Source organism: Rutilus rutilus, assembly GCF_951802725.1.
Source record: "Rutilus rutilus genome assembly, chromosome: 10".
In the NCBI taxonomy this organism is placed as follows: Eukaryota; Metazoa; Chordata; class Actinopteri; order Cypriniformes; family Leuciscidae; genus Rutilus; species Rutilus rutilus.
Window position 1 is genome coordinate 22,692,508 of NC_140215.1, and position 22,028 is coordinate 22,714,535.

Consider the following 22,028-nt stretch of genomic DNA (forward strand, 5'->3'; position numbering starts at 1 on the left):
GGGCCAGTGAAAATGGAATCATTGAATTCAGTGAATCGAATAGAAAATCGAGAATTGATTCGAATTGACATCTTGTGAATCAGAATCGGGACATCTGAATCGATACCCAGCCCTACACCAAACCCAGATATCAGACTGCCAAACAGAGAACCGTGATTTGTCACTCCACAGAACACTTTTCCACTGCTCAAGAGTCCAGACGCTTTACACCTGTCCATCTGACGCTTGGCATCACATTACTTGGTGATGTGAGGCTTGCATGCAGCTGCTTGGCCATGGAAACCCATTCCATGAAGCTCCCGCCTCGCAGTTTTTGAGCTGATATTAATGCCAGAGGAAGTTTGTAACTTTTGAGCAATGGAGTCAGTAGAGCGTTGGTGAGTTTTACGCACCATGCGCCTCAGCACCTGGTGGTGACCCCATTCTGTTAATTTGCATGGTCTTATGCTTTGTGGCTAAGTTGGTGTTGTTCCTAAATGCTTCTAATAATACCAGTTACAGTTAACCATGGAATATCAGAGATGGAGTTTCACAAACTGACTTGGTATCCTAAGGTGGCATCCTATCACAGAACTACGCTTGAATTAACAGAATCTCTTCAGAACGGCCCATTTTTTTCACAAATGTTTGTATATGTTCACAATATTTGACATGAGTTCCATCCATTCATCTATATATATATATATATATATATATATATATATATATATATATATATATATACAAGAATGGTAGTTGTTCTACTAAATTGTGGCACACTGCCACCCACCAGAGACTTTCTAAGACGTTCTTATCTCTAATACATTCTCCTGCTTCACATACCTTTACAGTCATATCATCTGCTGCAGTAACCCAAACATGTTCACAGTACTAAGAAAAGCAAGCAAACGGGTGTAATTCTGCTCAATTAGTGATAGCGAGCAGTAACTCAAGCGGTAAAGAAAACAAGCAACGCTCTGCTGTTTTTCAATAGCCATGGCTTAGCCAACTCGGCAGCTGGGCAAGTACCTAAAGGCAGGAATCTATGAATTATAAGTACCATTGGAAATGTGTGATACAAAAACCAAGCATATCCAGTGCCTTCACAGAAGAACATGCTCCTGTGGCCAATAGGGGGAGCTTCAGATATCATGTCCTAACTGCCGTTTGACATGTCCAGGCATCAGTTAGTAGAGTTGAACAATGTACACAAAACAGCGGAATTTGTGTTGTGTTCTTCATGCTTCATCCTGACATTTTATTCCTAATCAGTATTTTAAAATGAAAATAATTTATTGAATTGAATGGTATGGATTTCATTATGATTAAATACGAAAAAACGTATTTATCCATTAAAATAAATATTTGATACATCAGTAACTATAAAATTTGTATCTACATATTTATCTACACTACATGTGCAGTTGTCAGAATAAAATGTTTATTTTTTAAGGAATTATGTTCTGCTGGCGAAATGAGTATTATAGTGTCTTATTTACAGGTTTCCATCAAAGACAAATTTCCAGTTTTTAAAGTGAGCTTGCATGTTATTAAGTCCAATAACTAGTATAAATTATAAATAACCGCTAATACCAGACTGTGAACAATTTCACAAGGTGACTGATCAAAACAGCCCGCATCATTCCATGGCCTATAAAGATCTTTTGTGGCCAATTAAAGACACGTCTTAAACAGCACAAGACACTCTTTGTTTGGGTTGCTAAGACAGTCAATAACAAAACGTCTCTAACCCCCCCAAATGTTTTGCTCCAACACAATGAACATTTAATTGATTACAACCATTCCCATCCCAACATATCAACAAGAAGATCAGAGGGCAACGATTCTTGGGAGCTCCGCACGCTGCTTATTTTCCTCTATTCTTTGAGTCTCCTCGCTTTCTGTGTCTTAGGAGCCAATACCTACACCATTAGACCAATCAAAAAGTCCTTTTCCCATCATGCTCTAATGGTTTAACAACAGAAAAGAGACAAATATTCCTGTGGGAAAAAACCCCAAAGCTTAGCACTCATCTTTATTCTTCTCTGAAAAAAAAAAGGAAAGGTTTCTCTGCAAGAACTCATTTCTCCACAGATGTGTCATTGCTCCACAGCAGGGGGTTTGAACTTTCTAATTCTTTTAAAAACCTTCTTAGTGAGACGTCCTGTGGGAGCCCCAGTAATTGCAGTGTTGATCTTTTTACCCTCTGTTCTGTGTTCTGTTTCTCCTGTAGCGTCACATCTTTTGCCCACTCATGAAAGCAGGAAATGCTTATTAAAGGAAGACTGGGAATTGTTTAACCTGATGGTCCCTTCTTAAAATGAGCATAATTAGGTAAATAATGAATCAATTATTTTGTGAATTAAAAATGTTCTTCTTTATTAAAAAAAAAAAAAAAAAAAATGCATTCTATTACTGGAAAACACTCAAAATAAGTTAATTGTAGATACTGTACTCCTCATTTTTGTGACATTTTCATGTCTGTTCCCAGTCTATACTGAATCAGCTGTGAAGTCTTTCTTGGAAAAGTTCTGAAACCTAACAGACTGTGAATAATTCAAATGTCCCTGGTGGGACCATTTGGACAAGGACAAGAGCTATTACCACATACAATGCCATTTCGCCAAGGAAAAGTGCACGCACACCTCTTTTTTTTTCTCTTTTTTTTTTGGTGGGAAATTATAATTCAGCATTATCTTTTGCCTTTGGGCTCTTCTGGTAATCCCTACAATCAATGGGCAAAACTCCTTTTTACTCATGTGAGTCATTACATCACAATAAATCATTATGTGATTAATCAATGTAAAATTACTGTAATGAGTTTGCCTTTTTACCAAATGATGTCCTTCTCAGCCATTTAACTCATGATCAGAAGATGTTTTTCGGCCTTGGATAAATGTCGTTACTAAATTACATTAATGCTCTACAATTAAAAAGATCATAGAGAAAGGGGTTCCCCAGTTGACACTAGGACACAATTAAAATCAGCATGTGTAAATTCTTGACCGCAGATCACTTGGCAAGGATCCACACCAGATGGAAGCAGGATTTTGTTTTTCTGAAAGTTGCGACATCTTAACCATCGTAACCATTTGTGTGTGGAAATGTGTCCGTTGTAATGTTTTTAACTTGTCGTGAACTATATAGCGATACAAAAATGAGCCGTGATGGTGCCTAATTGAAGACAGAGATGATTATCAATTCATTTGGAGTCAGCGAGGGCTGTTTACCCTCACTCTAGACTAAAGCTTTAAACCGTACCGACTCCCTCCTTGTGACTTCACTGTGACTAAAACCTCCCTGCCACATTTAAGTAACTTTCTGTGGTTCGCTTTATTGATACCACTATGCGCATACTCTTCATTTAAGTCTTGAAATGAAGAATTACAAAGGAGCATATGGAATTCAAACATTACAAAAGCTGCGGGAAGGTTTCAGCTTTAATGGGCTTTTGGCTCTTTTCTCAGCATGTAAGATGTGGTTGTATTTTGCATTTGTCATGGGGTTACTATAAATTCAGTGTCCATAATTGCGTTTCCAGGTAACATAAACACCAAGAAAGAGTCTATATAGGAATTATAAAAATAGACAGTATTAGACAATGTATTTTCAGTTATTTCAGTTACTCTATTAACTGTAAAATTACAGAACAACATAATATATATTAAAAGCAATTAAGAATAAAACAAATATTTTGTATTATGTAATAATTCTATAGCTTAAAAAAGGCTATTCCCACCACCGTTATTTCCCAGGAATTAAAGATACAGTTGACCTTCCATGACAACATGCCCCAATATGGATATATGGGGGAAATTTGAACAGCAGCTGCTTGTGGCTTTTTTTATGGAACACAAAACAATTCATAAAACAGCTAAATAAATTTAAAGGGTAATGAATACATTTTATAAATGTAAAACATTTGATACACATGTGACAACTCACCAATTTGATATTTATGAAAAATACCCTTGTCCTGTAAACAAGTTTTAAATCACTCTGACTTGTTTACATTTCTAGAAAAATATGATAATTAAATTTTAATTTTTCAGGACAGAAGTCTGAATTTAGAAAATGTCTTACAAAATACGAAATACTTTTTATTTATTTTTTTTATATAAGAGGGTTTTAAATCCGTTTATTTTTTAATAAAAACATACAAAACCACTGTGTGTGTAAATCTTATAAATCCTTCCATTGAATAAAGACAACATTGATTTTTATTCATATTTAAATATATACCATTTCAGTAGACATATGCTTGTCTGATCCCTGCCTGACTCTACTTTTTCTGTTTTTGTTTTTTTGTCATATATCTCAATAAAATCCTTCAATTAAATAAAGACAACATTGATTTTATCCATATTCATAGCATGAAAGTACCTCGTTATTATTCTCTATCTGTCCCAGACCAATCCCTCACATCTCAATAGGTCCTAACTTCCCTGTTTATCGGTTCAATCTGGATTTGTCTAATGAGGCACTTGTCCTCTATGGCAGTGTGCTCTGTGTGTGTGTGTGTGTGTGCGTGCGTGCGTGCGTGTGTGTGTGTGTGTGTGTGTGTGTGTGTGTGTGTGTGTGTGTGTGTGTGTGTGTGTGTGTGTGTGTGTGTGTGTGTGTGTGTGTGAGAGTGTGCTGACGTAGAGGTGGGCTGGCAGAGAGTTAAGTGGAGTAGTCTGAGTGCCATCAAGATAAGGCAAACATCAGAAGTCCTGAAGACAGTAGATTGCTCAGTCTGAGTACTGATGTATATACATGAGTGTCTTGTGTCAGATGATATCTCAGCGGATCCTCACAGCGTCAGCTCACATGTTCATTCATTCATTCTTTCAACAGAAAGCACCAGCAGAAAAGTTGTAAAGTGGTTTCATGAATGAGGTGTCACGACATCGCTTGGCACTCTCCAGCATCATTTGATTTTTCGTCAGATTTGGACGATCTGAAGCTGATCGCTGGAAAGCTGTGCGCGTATTGCACGGATCTTCTCCTCAAGCAGAAGAGTTGTTGTGAGAGAGTTTTGCAGAAGAGCAGCAGCAGCATGGATTACTTTTTATTTCGACTCTTCTGTTCTTTGGCTTTGGCGTCGCTTTTAGTTCAAAGGTAAGGACTTTCTCAGTTGTTTCGAGTAAAATTGAAACGAATTTATTCGCTTCTGCGCGTGAATCTCTATTTACTGTAAACGTTTGCTCACAAACATACACTAAATAAATTGCCATGATATTCTGTTCTTACGTGCTTCATAAAACTTTCAAAACAAGAAGTTTTGCACATCCGATTTTTTGTTTTGTTTCTAACATCTTTGAGAAAAGTAGTACAAAGTGAAGTTTTATTTTACTCTTTTATAATGTAACTAAAGTACTTGTCACAAAGTGCTGAGGTGGGCTATTTGGTTCACTTTTGATTGATAGATTTAAATATTTTGCTAATAAAAAATGTCTTCATTTAATATCAGTTATACAGTAGTTTATTTGCAGTTTAGTTGTATAATTTAGTATAATAGGCTATATGTATAATATAATAGTGTATAAATAATGTATAATATAGTTTGTATAATATTATATTGTACTGGTAATTTGCATTGCATTAGTTAGTTAATACGCTAAGTTAAGTTTCACATAACTTTTCTTTAATGTACTGTTGTTGCATCTGATATTTTGACAAGTAATCTCAAATCATCCTCCTTTGATGCCATATTTTCTGCATGTATATAGTATCTATTTCCAGCACATGGTGTATTTTGTATTAGTCATGAGCATTGGGCTCCACAGTGGCTCAATGTCACTCTAATGTGTGACACAGCAGTTTTGTATGACCCATGGGATCTTTTTATATAATAAACACGTACAAAATGCAAAAGAACTCATAAACAGAGTATTTATTTATTATTACCTCTTTAATCATATTTTTTGAGCAGATGTATTTGGATACTTGATAAGGTTTCGTTCTCTCTTCTAGGGCAGATTCAAATGAAATCCTGGGACTAAAGATCCCCTTTGACCCCATTCTCAATGCCAACACGGTGTGTTTGACCCTGCCCGGCCTGACAAAGAAACAGCTGGACGTGTGTATGAGACATCCAGATGTGACGGCCTCTGCCATACAAGGCATTCAGATCGCCATCCATGAGTGCCAGCATCAGTTCAGAGGACACCGCTGGAACTGCTCAAGTCTGGAGACCAGGAACAAGATCCCCTATGAGAGTATTGTCTTCAGCAGGGGTAAGCAACAAAATAAACCTAAACTATGTGGAACTAGTGACTTCTTCAGTTTGTCAACATTTCGGGAGAAGTTTTGGGAAAATCTGGTTTGGTCTGTGCTTTTCTTGGGACCATGGTGTAAAAGTATACAAAAACAGAATTTCAAAGTAATGTTGGTATTCATATTTAAGTAATTGCATCTAAACTGGTTTGGTAAGCTACACTGCCCCATATTGGTAAATACATCCCCGTTTGTACATTGCTAACACACATAAATGTGTGATAGTAGGAAAACTCTATAGGCATATATCACTAAAAAAGTGAATGTAAATATCCTGCAAGGGGGGCTTCCCTGGCCAGCTAATGCTTTTACTTTGTGCCAGTGCAAGTGCTGTGAATTTGCTTTCAGCATTTTCCCAACCCTCAGTGGCAAAAGCATAAACCTGTTTAGTTAGTTTCTATAACCCAAAGTGACAGTTTCCTTCAATCTTTAATTCATTTTCCCACTTCCTCCACCATCAGCGCAGCCGGGCGTGCCTCTCACTTTAAATTATTTGTTAGATTGATTTGTTCCAGGTCTTTCATTGGCTTGGAAGGAAATCTAAAACAGCATTTCCATGTCCGTGTCTTCTGGCTGCGCCTAAGTGCCGTTTGCCCCCCATAGAATCATGAGAGGATTGCACGAACAAAAAAGCAGCACCGGCTGGTTTCGTGTTTGTGTGTGTGTGTGTGTGTGTGTGTGTGTGTGTGTGTGTGTGTTTCAGCATTCAGGTCTCCTCTGTGTGAGTGTGTATGTCACTGTGGGTGGGTGGGTTAATAGGTGTGAGCTCCTGTGTATTTTGAAATGATCAATTGAACATCGTTCAGCTATCTCAGATCTTTGCTCCGAGCCCCAAGGGCAGCTCTGCCATCAGCAAGCATTTTTGGAAAACACAGCGAATTCCTGACACTGACTGTTTCACACCTGATTTAAGTCTTAAAGGCTCATTAGTCATTTGTAATCGCCAAAGATGGACAAAACAGGACATGGCGGTGAGGCGAGGCTGCATTCACATGCCTAATAAGACAAGCCCCAATCTGCATTAAACACGCTTTTTAAGTGGTAGACATGGGGTCATGGCCGGTTTAAAACTTGTTCAAACTTGGAAATTTCTGTTTCTCTTGAAGGATAATTTACAATAAACCAAAGGTCTTTAGTGGTCACACAAATGCATGTGAATGCAGACAGTCAATAATGCAGAAATAATAAACTTTAAAAAAAATTGTTGGGGGCTTGACACATAATCTGTGTCTTCTAGAGTTTATTTCAGATCTTTGACCAGACTGATTAAGTCTTGTTTTCCATTGTTTTAAATTATTTATTTAAAAATTAAAAAGATGAGTGTATATATAATATAAAATGTATATATTGTATATATGTCTATGTGTGTGTGTCTGTGTGTGTATATACTGTGCATACACACACGCAAGCATATATTTATATACATATATGCTTTATATATATGTGTATATGTACAGACACAGTGACACACACACACACACACAGAGAGAGACATGAAATATATAAATTTAATATATATACACACATATTATGTAAACAAACTTTTATGTTAGATGCGATTAATTGTGATTAATTGATTTGACTGCACTTATATATATATATATATAGAAATAGATATAGATATATATAGATATAGATAGATATACACAGTATGTGTGTATATATGTATAAGTGTGTGTCTAAATATATACTTTATATTCTTTTAGATCAGTAACCAGGCTTTTTTTGAGACTTAACGGTAAAACAGGAATTTTATATGTATACTTAAGAGAGTTTTTTTCATACTGAAGAAGTGCCCTTTGATTTTAGCAAGCAGAAGGAACTATAAACTATTTAGCCTTTAGTGGGCTCTTTCATGTTTCTGAGCATGGCCTTCTTTAATTCCCCATCTGTCCCTGAAAGTGATTCAGGAGAGTCTGCTTTTATGAGACCTCCGTTTATTATTGTTTAAAACCATTAGCGTTCAACAAGCCTATAGCACACGCAGGCACCTCTGGTGAAGCATCTTCTTTACTCTGGAAACCCTGGAGAGAGAAAAAAAAACCCATTGTAATTAAATATTCTTATACAAGGACAACAACATAACGTGCTACTGCTACATGTGGCTCTCATGTGTTTGAACGTTTTTGCTGAGGAATTTCTTAAATCTTGTCAGAAAGCATTAAAGTCAGCCACACTTCTGTTCCAATAAAAAGCGTGGTGGATGAGAGCTGAAATCCAGATGAGCGGCATGTGATTAGTGCAGATCAAACGGCTGCTAACGGTAGTCAGGTTAATTGTAGCCACGTTTTTGAGCTCTTCGCAGAGCCTGTGTACAGATGAGCATGTCTGTGCTTAGCCACACTAACCAGAGCCCTCCACACCTTTTCCATTGTTCCTGCATGTGCATGCCATGGATACTTAAGCGCTGCACTGCATTAACTAGATTTGTTGTGCTTTGTCCTGTGAGGTCTTTCGGTTGCTTGTTGTGTGGAGGAATATACTGGTACTGCTGTCAAGCATCAGGGCGATAGCGATCTCCTCCCCAAAGCACAGAGAGAACAAATCCACAGGGGCAAAGTGGGCGATGGACAACATTTGAGTGAGGCTTGCCTGAATAATCCCTTGTATTGTCTCTTTGGCAGGTTTCAGAGAAAGCGCATTTGCATACGCTATTGCGGCGGCCGGTGTGGTGCACGCTGTGTCCAACGCCTGCGCCATGGGCAAACTGAAAGCCTGCGGCTGCGATGAGAAACGTAGAGGGGACGAGGAGGCGTTCAGGATCAAACTCAACCGTCTGCAGCTTGAGGCCATCAACCGGGGTAAAGGAATGGTGCACGGCGTGATGGAACACTTTCCCGCCGACGCTCTCGGTCCCCAGGACTCCTGGGAATGGGGCGGCTGCAGCCCCAACGTGGAGTTCGGTGAACGCTTCTCCAAGGAGTTCTTGGACTCCCGTGAGACGTACAGAGACATTCACTCCAGGATGAGACTTCATAACAACAGAGTTGGCAGGCAGGTGAGAGACGGCGTTATGTTGGCTGTGTGTGATGTGTGACACTAAGCCTGAATGAATCAGCAGTGTTGGATTGCAAAGGGGATCGACTTACGCTCCCTTTTAAGGTGCGTTAAAACGCGGTGTTCAAAGATGAGCGCTTCTTTTCTACCGAGATACTATAACCGTGTCACATGTACTAAAGGGGACAATAGCGGTTGAGTTCCTCCTTTTGATGTACCTAGAAGCTACAGATTTTCTCCGAGCGGCAGTTAAACATGAAGGGACGCTCATGTTGCAGCTGTGCTCTTGAAAGCTTCATCCCTGTCCGTTTTGCCAAGCGTAACATTTTTTTGTTTGTGCGTTCCCTGCCTCGTGTGATCGTTGCTTTTTCAAAAAAGCGAACCCTGGCATTGAGAGAGGTTTGTTGAACTTTTTGCCTGGGCTCCTGCCTGTGCGTAAACGTAAGAGCCGGTGCCCCGTCTATGCTCAATTTGGTGCACTCATGAATCTTTTCCGATCTCCACGCAAGTGTCCACCCCCCGAACCACCTACCAACTGCAAAACACTTAAATGAGCAATAACTCCACTCGAGCAAAAGCAAACATGTGCTTCTCTGAAACGTGTTATCTTTGGATTTGGGAATGTTTAAAAGGCATTTAAGCTTTATCAAAATATGCCTTCCCTGGTGTTGCCTTTGATCAGTGAGTCCCTCCTGGTGGCAATGTGTGATGTAAGGGATCGAGGTGTTGTCTTTTTGCCTGTGTTGGACTAATTAGATAATAAGTGGTAGATTAGCAGCACTGTGGCGCAGTTAAGTTAAAAGCACTGGGAGGAATAACAGGACATGTAATAGGTGAAGAACTGATGGGGCCTGATGGGAGTCTTTAGTTATTACTTTTGTTTTACAAGGAAAACAAGTGGACACCACTATTGCAAAATGTCACTTATTTTAAGTTTGTAGTACAGAGCACAAAGTCATCAGAAATATGTAATAACACAAATTGAATTATGCAGTGACTAAAAATGTTAAACATATCAAAAACATCTTTAATTTTAGATTCACTCTTTGCTTTGATGACAGCTTTACACAGTCTATATTTGCCCAACCAACTTTATGAGGAGCATCCCGAGATGTCTTTCCATCTTGAAGGATGTTCTCAGGACACAGCGCATGATTTCCCTTCACTCTCGGTCCAAATCATCCATCTCAAAAACTTGTCTTTTTCTTTTTCTTTTTTTTTTTCTGTAAAGAAAATCATATATTTGTCTACAAAACTAGTTTCAGTAATTTAAGAATAAGCAGATCACAATTTCTTTAAAATTGTTCAAAACTTTTCCCTGGTACTATATCCTTATTTATGATCACTCAAGCAGTTGTTGCCCAGTTGTTCATAAATGTTAGACTCCAGTTCCTAAATTATTTAATAGATCTGGAAAGGGTATCCTAACCTAGTTAAGAGTTGCAAGACAAAATGTTTTGGAATTATATGATCACAGTGAAATTTGGAAGTAGAATACATGAGACATTTATTGTAGATCCATAATAGTGCCCCCTACCACAGTGAAAACATGGATTGCCGGAAAATTCTGTCAATGGCGAGGAAGCATTGTGTCGTAATAAATGACTGAAAATATTGTCAGTGGTGGGGAAAGAGTAAATAAGCATTTGAAAAAAAAAAATTAATGGGCTACATGTTTTCAAAGGGTTATCACTACAACAGTGCAACAATTAACAGATCTGGTGGAAAAAGTGCACGTGTGCTGTGTGGACAGCTTGGGTTATGCAGTTCTTCCACCACCTCTGTTAGTTGTTTTATTGTTGCATTGATATAAATTCCTCAAAGAAGCTCATAAATGTATAATTTAATGTGGCGTATCAGGTGCGTTGACAGTTTTCTTATGCTTGTGCTTGTGCTCTAAATGTGTATTCCCATAATATCCGGTTATGCATGACTTACATTTTACTGATTATTTTGTAAATACCTCTAAATATTATAAATTCAAATCACATGAGTTACTCCATTTTGCTAAATAGCTTGGTCTTACAGCAAGTGAATCACTGGTAAACCTCAGATTTGACTTGAGCGTGCACATGTGAGTCAACTACATGTTTTTGGCTGACTAAAATATTAGTTATTAATTGATCATCAAAATACAATTTATTGAATTAAATATTGCATGCTTGGTGTGATGCCCTACTGTCACATTACTCTTGCAGACCCACTGTTGGCTGATTAAGTGGTTGAGGCCATTTTGGTTTGACATTACTGTTGGCCTTGCTTCAGAACACCTGTCATTTTAGTCAGTATTTAAGACTTTGCTTAAACTTATTTTCAACTTTACTATAAAAAAAAAAAACTCTGAGGTCCTGCTTTTGGATTATAAGTGTACTGCTACACATATAAGTGGCTTTTTTCTACTCATATAAGGGGCGTTTTCATAGTTCCTATAACTTTTGGCGGAAGTGGAGGCTTTTTGGCGTGTTCGCATTGCAGGAACTGGGAATGATTTTAGGAATGCCTTTTGGGTTACTAAATTAGCTACTTCAGAGTTGGGTCTAAACCAGCACAATAGGATCTACCAGTGATGTAAGGGTATGTTGATTGGCCGAACACATGCCATACAAAACACTGGCGCCTGTCATTTTTAAAAAGCAGTGTAAACACACAGTTTACATATACTTACTCCACAAACTAACTTCACGAACGTGGTAAAAAAAAAACGTTAAGACATAAACATATAGAAAGCTAATGTTAACGGCTTTTACATGGCCCCTTTGTCCATGCGTTGTGTTCTTTTCTTAGCTTCAATGATATGTTGTACTGGAAGTTAGAGATTTAGTCTCTTACCCCTACTTTTCAATTGCATAACTTATGTCTACATTCCATCTAAATTATCACGAAACCCACGACACACAACAAAAACACAGCTCTGATCACGGCGTCCTCCATCCTCCAGTTGACGTTGTTGAATGCCGCACTTAAATGGCATTGCTGTCGGCTGGCTTACGTCACTTCAGAGTTCCTACGCTGAAGGCAACCAGGAAAATGGCCCTAGGGGAAAATGTAGTTCTTGGGGGACAGCCTTGGGTGGCTAGTTCCAATAAATGAGTTCCTATAACTCAGTGAAAAAGCCCCTATAATCTACCACTTCTCTTATTTCTGCGGTTTCAGATTTGGTAATCCAAAGCTACTTACATTGCTTTTTTTTTTACCAGATTTTCACATTTTTGCCAGTTCATGCATTCCCTGGGAATTGAACCCATAACCTGGGTAGGGTTGCACCAGCCGTTCGTAAGTTCTTTCTTAAATTGGAACGTAAAGTCCACACTAGAGGCTTAGTAACTACTAGCTAGTTTGTAACTAACTCTGAACTTTATTCCGTTGCACCATTTGTTCGTAAGGCAGAACGTAGCTAGTAGGTCGTGAGCTATGGTAAGCTCTCCGTAAAGTAATGCGTAGTCGCATAATATGACGTTTAGCCTCGATGATCCAACAGCAGCCTTCAAATACGTGAGCAGATGTTGTGTTGAAATGCTTTGAATTTCAGTTTATCCTTCATTTTTTTGCCTCACGTTACTAACGGTAAAAATAAGTTTCCATTAAATACGATACTTGATCATGAATAGCATAAGTGTTTTTATATGTAAATAACATTCAGAAACTGTATTTGAAATGAAATGAATAAGGATCAATAAATAAATATTGATACTAAAAACATAAGAAATTACGTTTATTGATTATGACTGATATTTGACATGCACACCATGGACCGATGCACACAGCGGCGTGCTGTTTAGGATGGGTACGTGTTAAAGATAGCCGCAACAAAGTAATCTTTTCACATAATGTTCTCTCTCTTAAAATGTAAGTGAGTGTAAATGTCAGCATAATCATATATGTCTAAAGAATTTAAGTCTGTCCGGTAAAAGAAGAGCTTATTGATGCAGTTCAGTCTGTTTGATATTTTATTCCATCCGTTACTCCTGATCGGAGGCTGCCGTAAATATTTAGTTTATACGTAGAGTTACGCTTCAACTAAGTTTAATGGTGCAACGCAAAAATATTTAGAAGTGCGCAAGTCGTAACTTAGTGTCCATTTACGTCAAAACTAGGCTAAGTTATAACTTACGCACAGCTGGTGCAACTGGCCCCTGGTCATTAGTACTCTTACTGATTGAGCTACATTGACTAACCCTAACTCTTAACATGTATTATTACTCTTATCACTATCACGATTTTAAAGTCTTCCTGTGGTGAAAATTACATTTTTAATGTTGTTTATATATCTATGTGGTGTTTTTAATATGCTTTAAGACAAACCATGTGGAAACTCATATTGTCAACATCATTGCTGAGTATTTTCTCTTTAAGACTGCAGGGATCTAAAGACAGTCTCAAAAACGCAGTTTGAAATCGCTTGTGTTTCTGACGTCACAAACTACCTTGTAACCAATCACGTCAACGTGCCGGCGGGCTTTAGCATATCATTAACAGCGAACTAGCAGGGGAGTCTCGAGAGATGCCAGGCTATATCTCGGTATATTTTTCTGTTGATATGAAAAATCGGGTAGATTTAGCAATATAGCGGGTGTATGATGTATAATACGATGTTATGATCAACTATATGCCTTTCTCCACTTATCAAAGCGTTTCTGATTATTGTTAGAAGGCAGCTGCCTGACTCTGATACGGTGAATGGGAACATGGTTTGTGTAACATTAGCAACACATTATTAGCTGTTTGATAACATAGTCAAGCAAAAGGCTAAACATATTAATAACTGACCAGAGTAAAGTAGTATGCGTATTTGGTGTGCTGTCCGAGGGTTGGGCTCCGAGCTCGGAATTCGGCCCGAACCCAGAGTACTCCCCCCGTATTTCTGGATAGGACGTAACCAGGTGAGTGTGGAGACTGGGTGGTAGAGGGATGCTGAAAACTGTCAAGGAACATAGGTGGGTCGACTGTCATGCCTCCACTCGTGCTGATTGGGTTGACATGTTGATTACTGATTGATTGCTGACTGCTGGTTGGAATGACATGATAATTGGATAGATCATTTGAACGTGTTCCTCCCGAACTTTGTTAATACAACATCATTATGTGTCCAACGTTGTAAAGAGCGCTACCATTGTGCAGCGTTTACCTCAGTAAGTTGGCCGAGTGGGTCTCTGAGCTTGTGGTGTGAGTGGAGGCGGGGCTAATTAGCATTTTAATGGATCCACGTATACTAATTGAAGGAAGGGTGTAGAGTTACATTCAAGCTATTTTAAGGCATGAAGAATTTTTTTCACAGGAAAAAAAACTTTTAAATAATGTATGTCATTTTGGTGATCAAAGATGAGTTTTAAGGGATAAAATTATTGACTACAGAGTGACTTTAAGAGCTTCACTATTGCTTGTTACTCCAATATTGTCCAACTTATTTTGGTGTTGCGATAAACAGCAGCTCATCAGCTGTGCGTTCTAGTTGTGGGAGGCAAGATATCATCATGGATTAATCTGCTATCACTCTTTATCAGGACGGTACAGAACTGAAGTGTAAATGACCATGATAAGCTCCGATGGGCCATCACTGGCAGGTTCACACAGACAGAGTTGCAGATTGTTCATTGTTTGCTGCTTCCTCTTCTCCAATTTGTCTCTGTATCGTTCCATCAGTTTTCTGGTTCCCTTGATTATTTAGACAAAACATATTTGGTCAGTCCTAAATAAAGTAACAGATACACTATTAAAAATAAAGGTTCCAAACAGGGTTTTTTGCAACAGTGCCATAAAGAAGAACAATTGTAGCTTCGCCAAAGTACCTTTCAGTAAACCGTTCTCAAAAGAACAATTTTATCTTAGTGTGAAGAACACTTCTAAAGAATCTAAAGAACTAAATAAATCAAAAGAATCTTTTTCCCAAGAAAAAATAATGAATGTTAAAGTTTACTCATGGAACCATAAATGGCAAAAAAAAAAAAAAAAAAAAAAAAACTTGATTTTTAGTTATGTTTGCCATCTAAAATACCTCTGATAATTCTCATGTCCAATTTTGTGTCTCGCTCTATACACTTTGACACATTGTTCTAGAGACTGTTAATTTGGTATATTTCTAGAGTCTTTGTTATTGATGAATTCTGTCACAGTTTCATGATTTATTGTTGTAATTATCATGATCATTGTAGACTTCATTGGCAAAAGCCACCCATTTGAAGAGGTCTCAAGAGCTCAAGAGACGACACTTCAAAGGATCTATATTGTTATCATTTTCTAAACTGATTAATTGTTATTTACATTGGATGATCTATAAAGGATGCTGGAAGTTCAGGATTTCTGTCTGAGAAGCTCAATTAGGAGGTGTGGCGTTTGATCAAGCTGCCAGCGAGGGTGTGATGTACAGAGAGACGCCATTGTTTAGGAATATTTCTTCTGCTTCTGCCAGTAAGCCTATTTGGCATCCAAATCTGATTGTCAGAAAAAAATGTGCTGCTACCGAAATATGTTACTGTTGGCAGGTTTTCTCGAGTCAGTGTCAGCAAGATGAGAAAGAAAAATCAGAAATCCTTCATCTTCCAACTTTAATTAAACTAATTTTCTTGATAAAAGATATGTGATCTCCATAAGAAATAAGAAATTCATAATTCATGACATTTTTTTTTTTTTTTCTGCTTAGCCCATTGTCTTTGGCAGTTGGATCCCATAATTTTGGCAGATGGGTGATGTGACGTAGGGGTCCCGGGTAGGTGGGGACATGCTCTGTATCACAGAGATTTTTTTATTTGCAAGGTTTGCGATCCAACGTTCGCTCACCTCCCCACCTCCCTCCCCGGGAAAGGTAGTCGCTTGTCGAGGAATGTAGTGACTTTACTGGGATGTACATGTCGCCTCATGCCCACCCTCTGGTTCTCACGACGTTCAGTCTTGTTAAAAGCTCTAATTAGTGGCTGCTGGCTATTTGGAAACAGATGTTTAAAGCTAGCAAAAGATTTTAGACATCAAACACAGCGGGAAGTAGAAAGACATTCGCCCTTCCTTCCCCAAATACAACTTTTAAACAGTCTGTCACTGGCCAGGGCAACAAAGAGAGAGAGAGAGAGAGAGAGAGAGAGAGAGAGAGAAAAAAAAAAAGGAAACTGCATGAAGAGAATCAATTTAATTGTATTGTTTTAGTATTTGCCATTCACCACTTCTGGCAACATCATATGGACCAGCGGGGCAAAAAGAACAGGGCATGTTTTTATGTTTGCAGTAGTAGCCGATTACATGGCAACGTCTAGTGGGGTTGTAAATTATTTTTTGCATGTTTTCATTGGAGCTCCTTCCACTCAATGAAGACCGGTTGGAAAGCCAGGCAACGTTTCTACTTTTAGAGCAAGGCAAGCAAAGGGCAGGAGTCGGTACAGAAACACAGTTTATAAGAACAATGTTTTGACCTAGTATTAGTGACATTTCCTCTACATTTCTTTGCTATATGCACCACACACATGATTTAAATGTAAACACGTTTAATTGACAGAATACATCACAGTCTGGTCACGCATCTATCCGAGACTTTAATGAAGATGTGTGTCGGGACATTGAGGTTTTTGGTGGAACGCCTCCTCTAAACATCAAAGGAACCGAGCAATTCTCATTCAGCAATTCATCAAGAGCCATTAGATGGAGGATCATGTTGTCAGGCACCCTGTCATCATTTTGTCCTAGACCTTTAGTGGACTCTCCAGCTTATACCTAACAGTGTCTTACTGCGACTGCAGTGCCCTGAACAGCAAAGTGCTCCACAAATGATCACCTGTCTGTGGTGATGCTTTTTGGGCTGGCATGCAAATATTTTAGACATCAATGTTGGTTTTGTGTACTAGTGTTAAAGACATCATGAAATGAAAGCTGACCCAATTTACAATGTAATGTCAACATTTGATTTTTCAGAAAATTACAAGAAATTACATTTCATTTGAAGAAATCTATAATGCAGTTTCAGTTGTTTCATTTTCTCTACAGATTTCCCCGTGGTCACCCATACATGGGGTGCTTGTTGCAGTGCTCCACAAACTGTGCTGTTCTCTGTTCATTTCTTCTACATCTGGATTTCTAAATCTTTTATACGTTAGATGTTTTTGTTCACAGATCAACTTTATCTGGAATAGTTTTACAATAAATTGAAGGAATATGAACAATGCCATGTGCAAACTCTTTTTAAGAAAGGAAGACAGGCATGTTGCCATATGGCAATTCTGGAATTGCACTAATGCATTTTTATCAGTGGCATACTGAAAAGAGTCATTATCCTCACTTCATTTTTTTTTTTACAAATCAAAATCCATGTCCCAGTTACACTTAATGTTGTCACATTTTCCTGGTTAAATAAACATTACATTACACAAAAAAATAAATAAATATATATATACTTTTTGGTATTTTTACATCAACAATGTTATTAATTTTCTATTTATTAAAACCTAAGTATAAATCTAATCAAATTAGCATTTTAAGCATTTTTACATTTATTCAACTGGTCACAAAGTATCTTTAATTTCACCAAGCTGATTTATCATTAAATTATTAATTTTTCTTTCTGAAAAATATAATAACTTTCTCCACTCAGAAATATGGCACACCCGGAAAGCTAAATGTGTTGCAAATGCTTTCTCAGTTGTTTTTAATAGTATTCTTGAAGGACTTCAGTTAGTATCAATATTTGATTGATTGATTGATTGATTTTTTTTTTTTTTTTATATATATATTAGTTTTATGTTGTTGGTTTAGTGTGAAGGGGAAAGCGTCTGACTTGAGGGGTTGCACATTTACAACTGTTTTGCTGTATACTGCATGTCGTCCAAATGTGCTACCAATGTGTTTTACTTGATCTCAGTCTGGTGCCAGTTTATGGGCAAGCCTGTCTCACTTTTTCTTCAATTAAAGTGGCCCAGATGTGGCTCTCAATTTGCTCTGCACCAATGAAATTACAGCACACCCTTCAAAACATCCACATCCACAGCATGTCGGAAAAGAAAATGTGCAAATTTATAGGCCCTAATATGTTTTGCTTGCAGAGCCATTTATAGTGGCTTCTGCTGTGTTACTGTAGCTTTTGGAGCAGCACATGTTGCTGTACACATCAAATGCTGATGAATAACTGCAACACTTCTTCCACTGCACTTCTGCTCTTGCCAAAGACATGTCAGACAGAAAGATTAGCTTTTTTCAAGGATGAAATATGCCTTTAGGTTTGTTAGGTGCTGACACTCTTTAGATTTCCAGAACATCCCGCGATTACATGTGGTTGCACTGTAAATGTATGTTCCTTGGCTAAAGTGCTGTATGCCTATATAAATTGTAGGATACACTGAATAAAACAAATCTGCCGGTAAAGCCCATTGTTTCACGACTCTCATTCTGTGCCAGCAGGGCAACGCAGAGTCTTGACAGGCTTCGCTTTAAGGATGTTAATCTGTTCATGGCAGACAGAGGAATGAGCTACTCTTCATCGGTAGCTCCTTGGGCTAGACAGCCTGCCAGGCTTCAGTCAGACGCTCCACCTCTCCACACACCCGATAGATTATCCTGTTGTGACTTAAGCAGGGCGGCAGCTTCCAAGAGCACTTCCTGTCTCTTCCTCGCTTCCTCCGCTGCTACGCCACTCCTGCCCTTAGGTGCCTAGTCCAGGCCGAACGGGAAGAAGAGCAATCAGACTCTGCGATCTTCCATCTCTTCCCTGTAGCTCCCTCATCATGGGCTGCACATGGCAAGAGCAGGCAGGTCCACTTACTAAACTGCTGGAGGTGAGACATTTAAATTTCCGTCAGGCCCTCGGCACTCAAAGTGAAAGGATTTGAATATCTTTATTTGTCTGTACCCGCATTGCATCGGCCCTCAGGAGACTGATTTGGCTTCCTTTTGGAAGGCTGCAGGCTCTCGAAACGATCCCGACCATGAAAATACTGGTGCCGGAAAGGGTAAATCCTTGTTTTCCCATCACTAAGGGTTAATTTGAGTACCACTGAGATGTTTACCTCTAGAGATCAGCCTGAATTTTTTGTGTCTATGTTGAGCGAAAATGGTTTTGTAGTACCTGATTTGCCATTGTGGGTGTATTGTTGTGATTGATGGTTGTTATCTTTGGCCTCAATAATGTATCTGTTTCATATCTGTCTCTCTACTGTGTGTGCCCATTCATATAAAACCAACCTGCTCCATTTGCATGCACACCTATGGTGGCTAAGAGCTTGAAATAGAAACCACCGGCATGCAAACCACATAGCCTGGAGAATTCACAGTCTTCAGGGATGGGAGATGTCTGCTTTTGACAACTGCTGAAACCGACCTGCAACTTGAGGTGAACGGCAACAGTTGTCTTAAAAAAAAAAATCAGTTTTAGCAGACTGCGGCCCTGGAGGATTGTAAAGATGTTTTGAGTCATCTCAAAAACTGAAAGAAATTCTCTCTCTATATATACGCCACTTCATAGGAGGGGAAAGACAGAAGAAAAATCACAAACCATGGCTGAGTGACATGAAATAGCACAGCTTCATCTTGTACAGTGAAACCTAATCCGTTGAGTTTTGACAGACAAAACTCGACTTATCTCTAAAGATGTTCAAACTGTGTTTTGTCCCGTGCTGAGTGCTATTGGAAGCCTGAGACAGTGTGAAATGTGGGATTGCTAAGCCTTAATGTTTGTGCTTGTGTTGTTGATGTGGGTGGATGCTGGGGCATCTGTCAGTAGTGAGGGTGGCCCCTCTTCCTCTTGGTAATTGGATCTAAAAGTTTATAGCTGGGGATGACAGACGAGTGCATTGTTGAGAGAATGGGAGGTCTGAACTTGTGAATAGGGCATCTTCATCTCCAACCAGTCTCTGACATGTCGTGTAGTGGAACTCATTACCACACAGAAATGTTCATTAGAAATACTAGACTGAATAAATCTGTTAATAACATAATTTTTTGCTCAAAAATGCATAAAAATACAACTCATTGTACTACTGTATTACTACAGTAATACTGTACAATGAATTGAATACGCCTCTTTTATGGCCCTGTTTACTCCTGGTAATAAGATGTGTTTTGGTCGATCGGACCACAAGTGGACGATGCTAAATACAGGTGTAAAGTAAACGGGGTCTAAAACATTTTGAGCTTGTCCACTTTTGACCACTTCCAGAGGTAGTCGAAATCACATTCGTTCGAACAGCACACGAAAAAAAAAAAAACTCCCCTCGAAGAAATCAGGACAGAAGTGGTTGAAAGTGGACAAAAAATATGGATTAAAACACCAGGTGTAAACGGGTATGTGTCTCCCTCTTCCACTTGTGATCCGATCAACCAAAACACATCATAATACCAAGTTTAAACAGGTAATGTTTTAAATTTCTGAATTAAAATGTATTTAGATATTATTTGGAGTAGGATAAAATCCCAAACATCAGGGTGGTAAAACTTTCCTGATTTTATAAATAAAAGTTTATACATTTTTTATTTATTTTTTTGGTGAAATATTGTCCATTATCAACGGTTCCGTAATGAAAAGCAAAATAAATATAAAAAATACTTTTAACTTTTTGCATACATTTTTTTTTTAAATAATTGTCCTTAGTGTAGACCCTCTTAATTGACCCACTTATTCATATATCTTTTGTATAATGTTCCATTCATCACAAATCAGTGATTCATCTAATAAAATATCAGATAATTTTTCACTTTATTGTAGCTTTACTCATAGCATTGCAAGGTCTAGATTGCCAGCTATGGTCCAGATGTGCTGTGGTTTCCAGATATTAACTCTTCCTCGTCTGTTTTGCTTGTGTGCAGGTTGTGGTGGACCACATGAGGAGGAAATGCAAATGCCACGGTACATCAGGAAGCTGTCAGCTGAAGACCTGCTGGCAGGTGACTCCAGAGTTCAGAACGGTGGGCTCGCTGCTGAAAGAACGCTTCAACATCGCCACGCTAATCAAAGCCCACAACAGAAACACAGGACAGGTGGAGCACGCCCACCCCACCCACCGACGAAGAGCCAACGTGAACGATCTGGTCTACTTTGAGAAGTCTCCAGATTTCTGCGAGAGGGACCTCGGCTCGGACTCTGCTGGGACGCAGGGCCGGATCTGTAACAAGACCAGCCAGGGCATGGACAACTGTGAGAGCCTGTGCTGTGGACGGGGACACAACATCTTACAGCAGACTCGCAGCGAACGCTGCAATTGTAAGTTCCACTGGTGCTGTTACGTGGTGTGCGAGGAGTGCAGGATAACAGAGTGGGTCAGCGTCTGCAAATGAAATGAGCGATCGTCTACTAAATGTACAAAAACAGACATTAAACATAGGGAAAGACTAAGAAATCCCTCCCTTTTGCAATGGACTGCCATTTCCATGATTCGAATGGAAAGCACAAAAAGCGGACTGAGATGAATTGTGTGCTAGAGAAGTGTGCACATGTTTGCACACTGCATGGGTCCAAGCACAAGATTTCAGACTGATTTTTTGGACTTGCACTGCATATAATTTCAGAAAGTATTTTTTAATTTAAATAAATTACGAATATGAATATATTGTGGAGTATATTGCCAACAGAACACTCATCGACACGGCGTTGTGTTCGTTTTAGTTTGGTTTTTAAAGAAATCAGTGGCGCGCGTAGTCCTGTAATATAGCACCAAGCAGCCGCATGGGATTCCGGTACTTAAAGAAGAGAAATATGTGTACAGTATATGTATATATATACACACTCCTTAGCAAAAAGTGGTATTCTAGTAGTCTTTTAATGGTCTTAATCATTTTAATCACAAGTCACTGGTCAGGAAATTATCACATAATTTCAGCAAGAATTGCAC

General features: G+C 38.7%; 1 protein-coding gene across 1 annotated transcript; it reads left to right on the plus strand.

Moving 5' to 3' along the window:
• The first annotated feature begins 4,616 nt into the window (after window positions 1-4,616).
• Window positions 4,617-21,733, plus strand: wnt10a (wingless-type MMTV integration site family, member 10a). Its single transcript, XM_084422390.1, has 4 exons — window positions 4,617-5,079; window positions 5,935-6,197; window positions 8,862-9,235; window positions 21,007-21,733. Exons 1-4 carry the CDS (start codon window positions 4,853-4,855, stop codon window positions 21,472-21,474), a joined length of 1,332 nt encoding a protein of 443 aa, XP_084278516.1. The 5' UTR covers window positions 4,617-4,852; the 3' UTR covers window positions 21,475-21,733.
• Window positions 21,734-22,028: the final 295 nt, after the last annotated feature.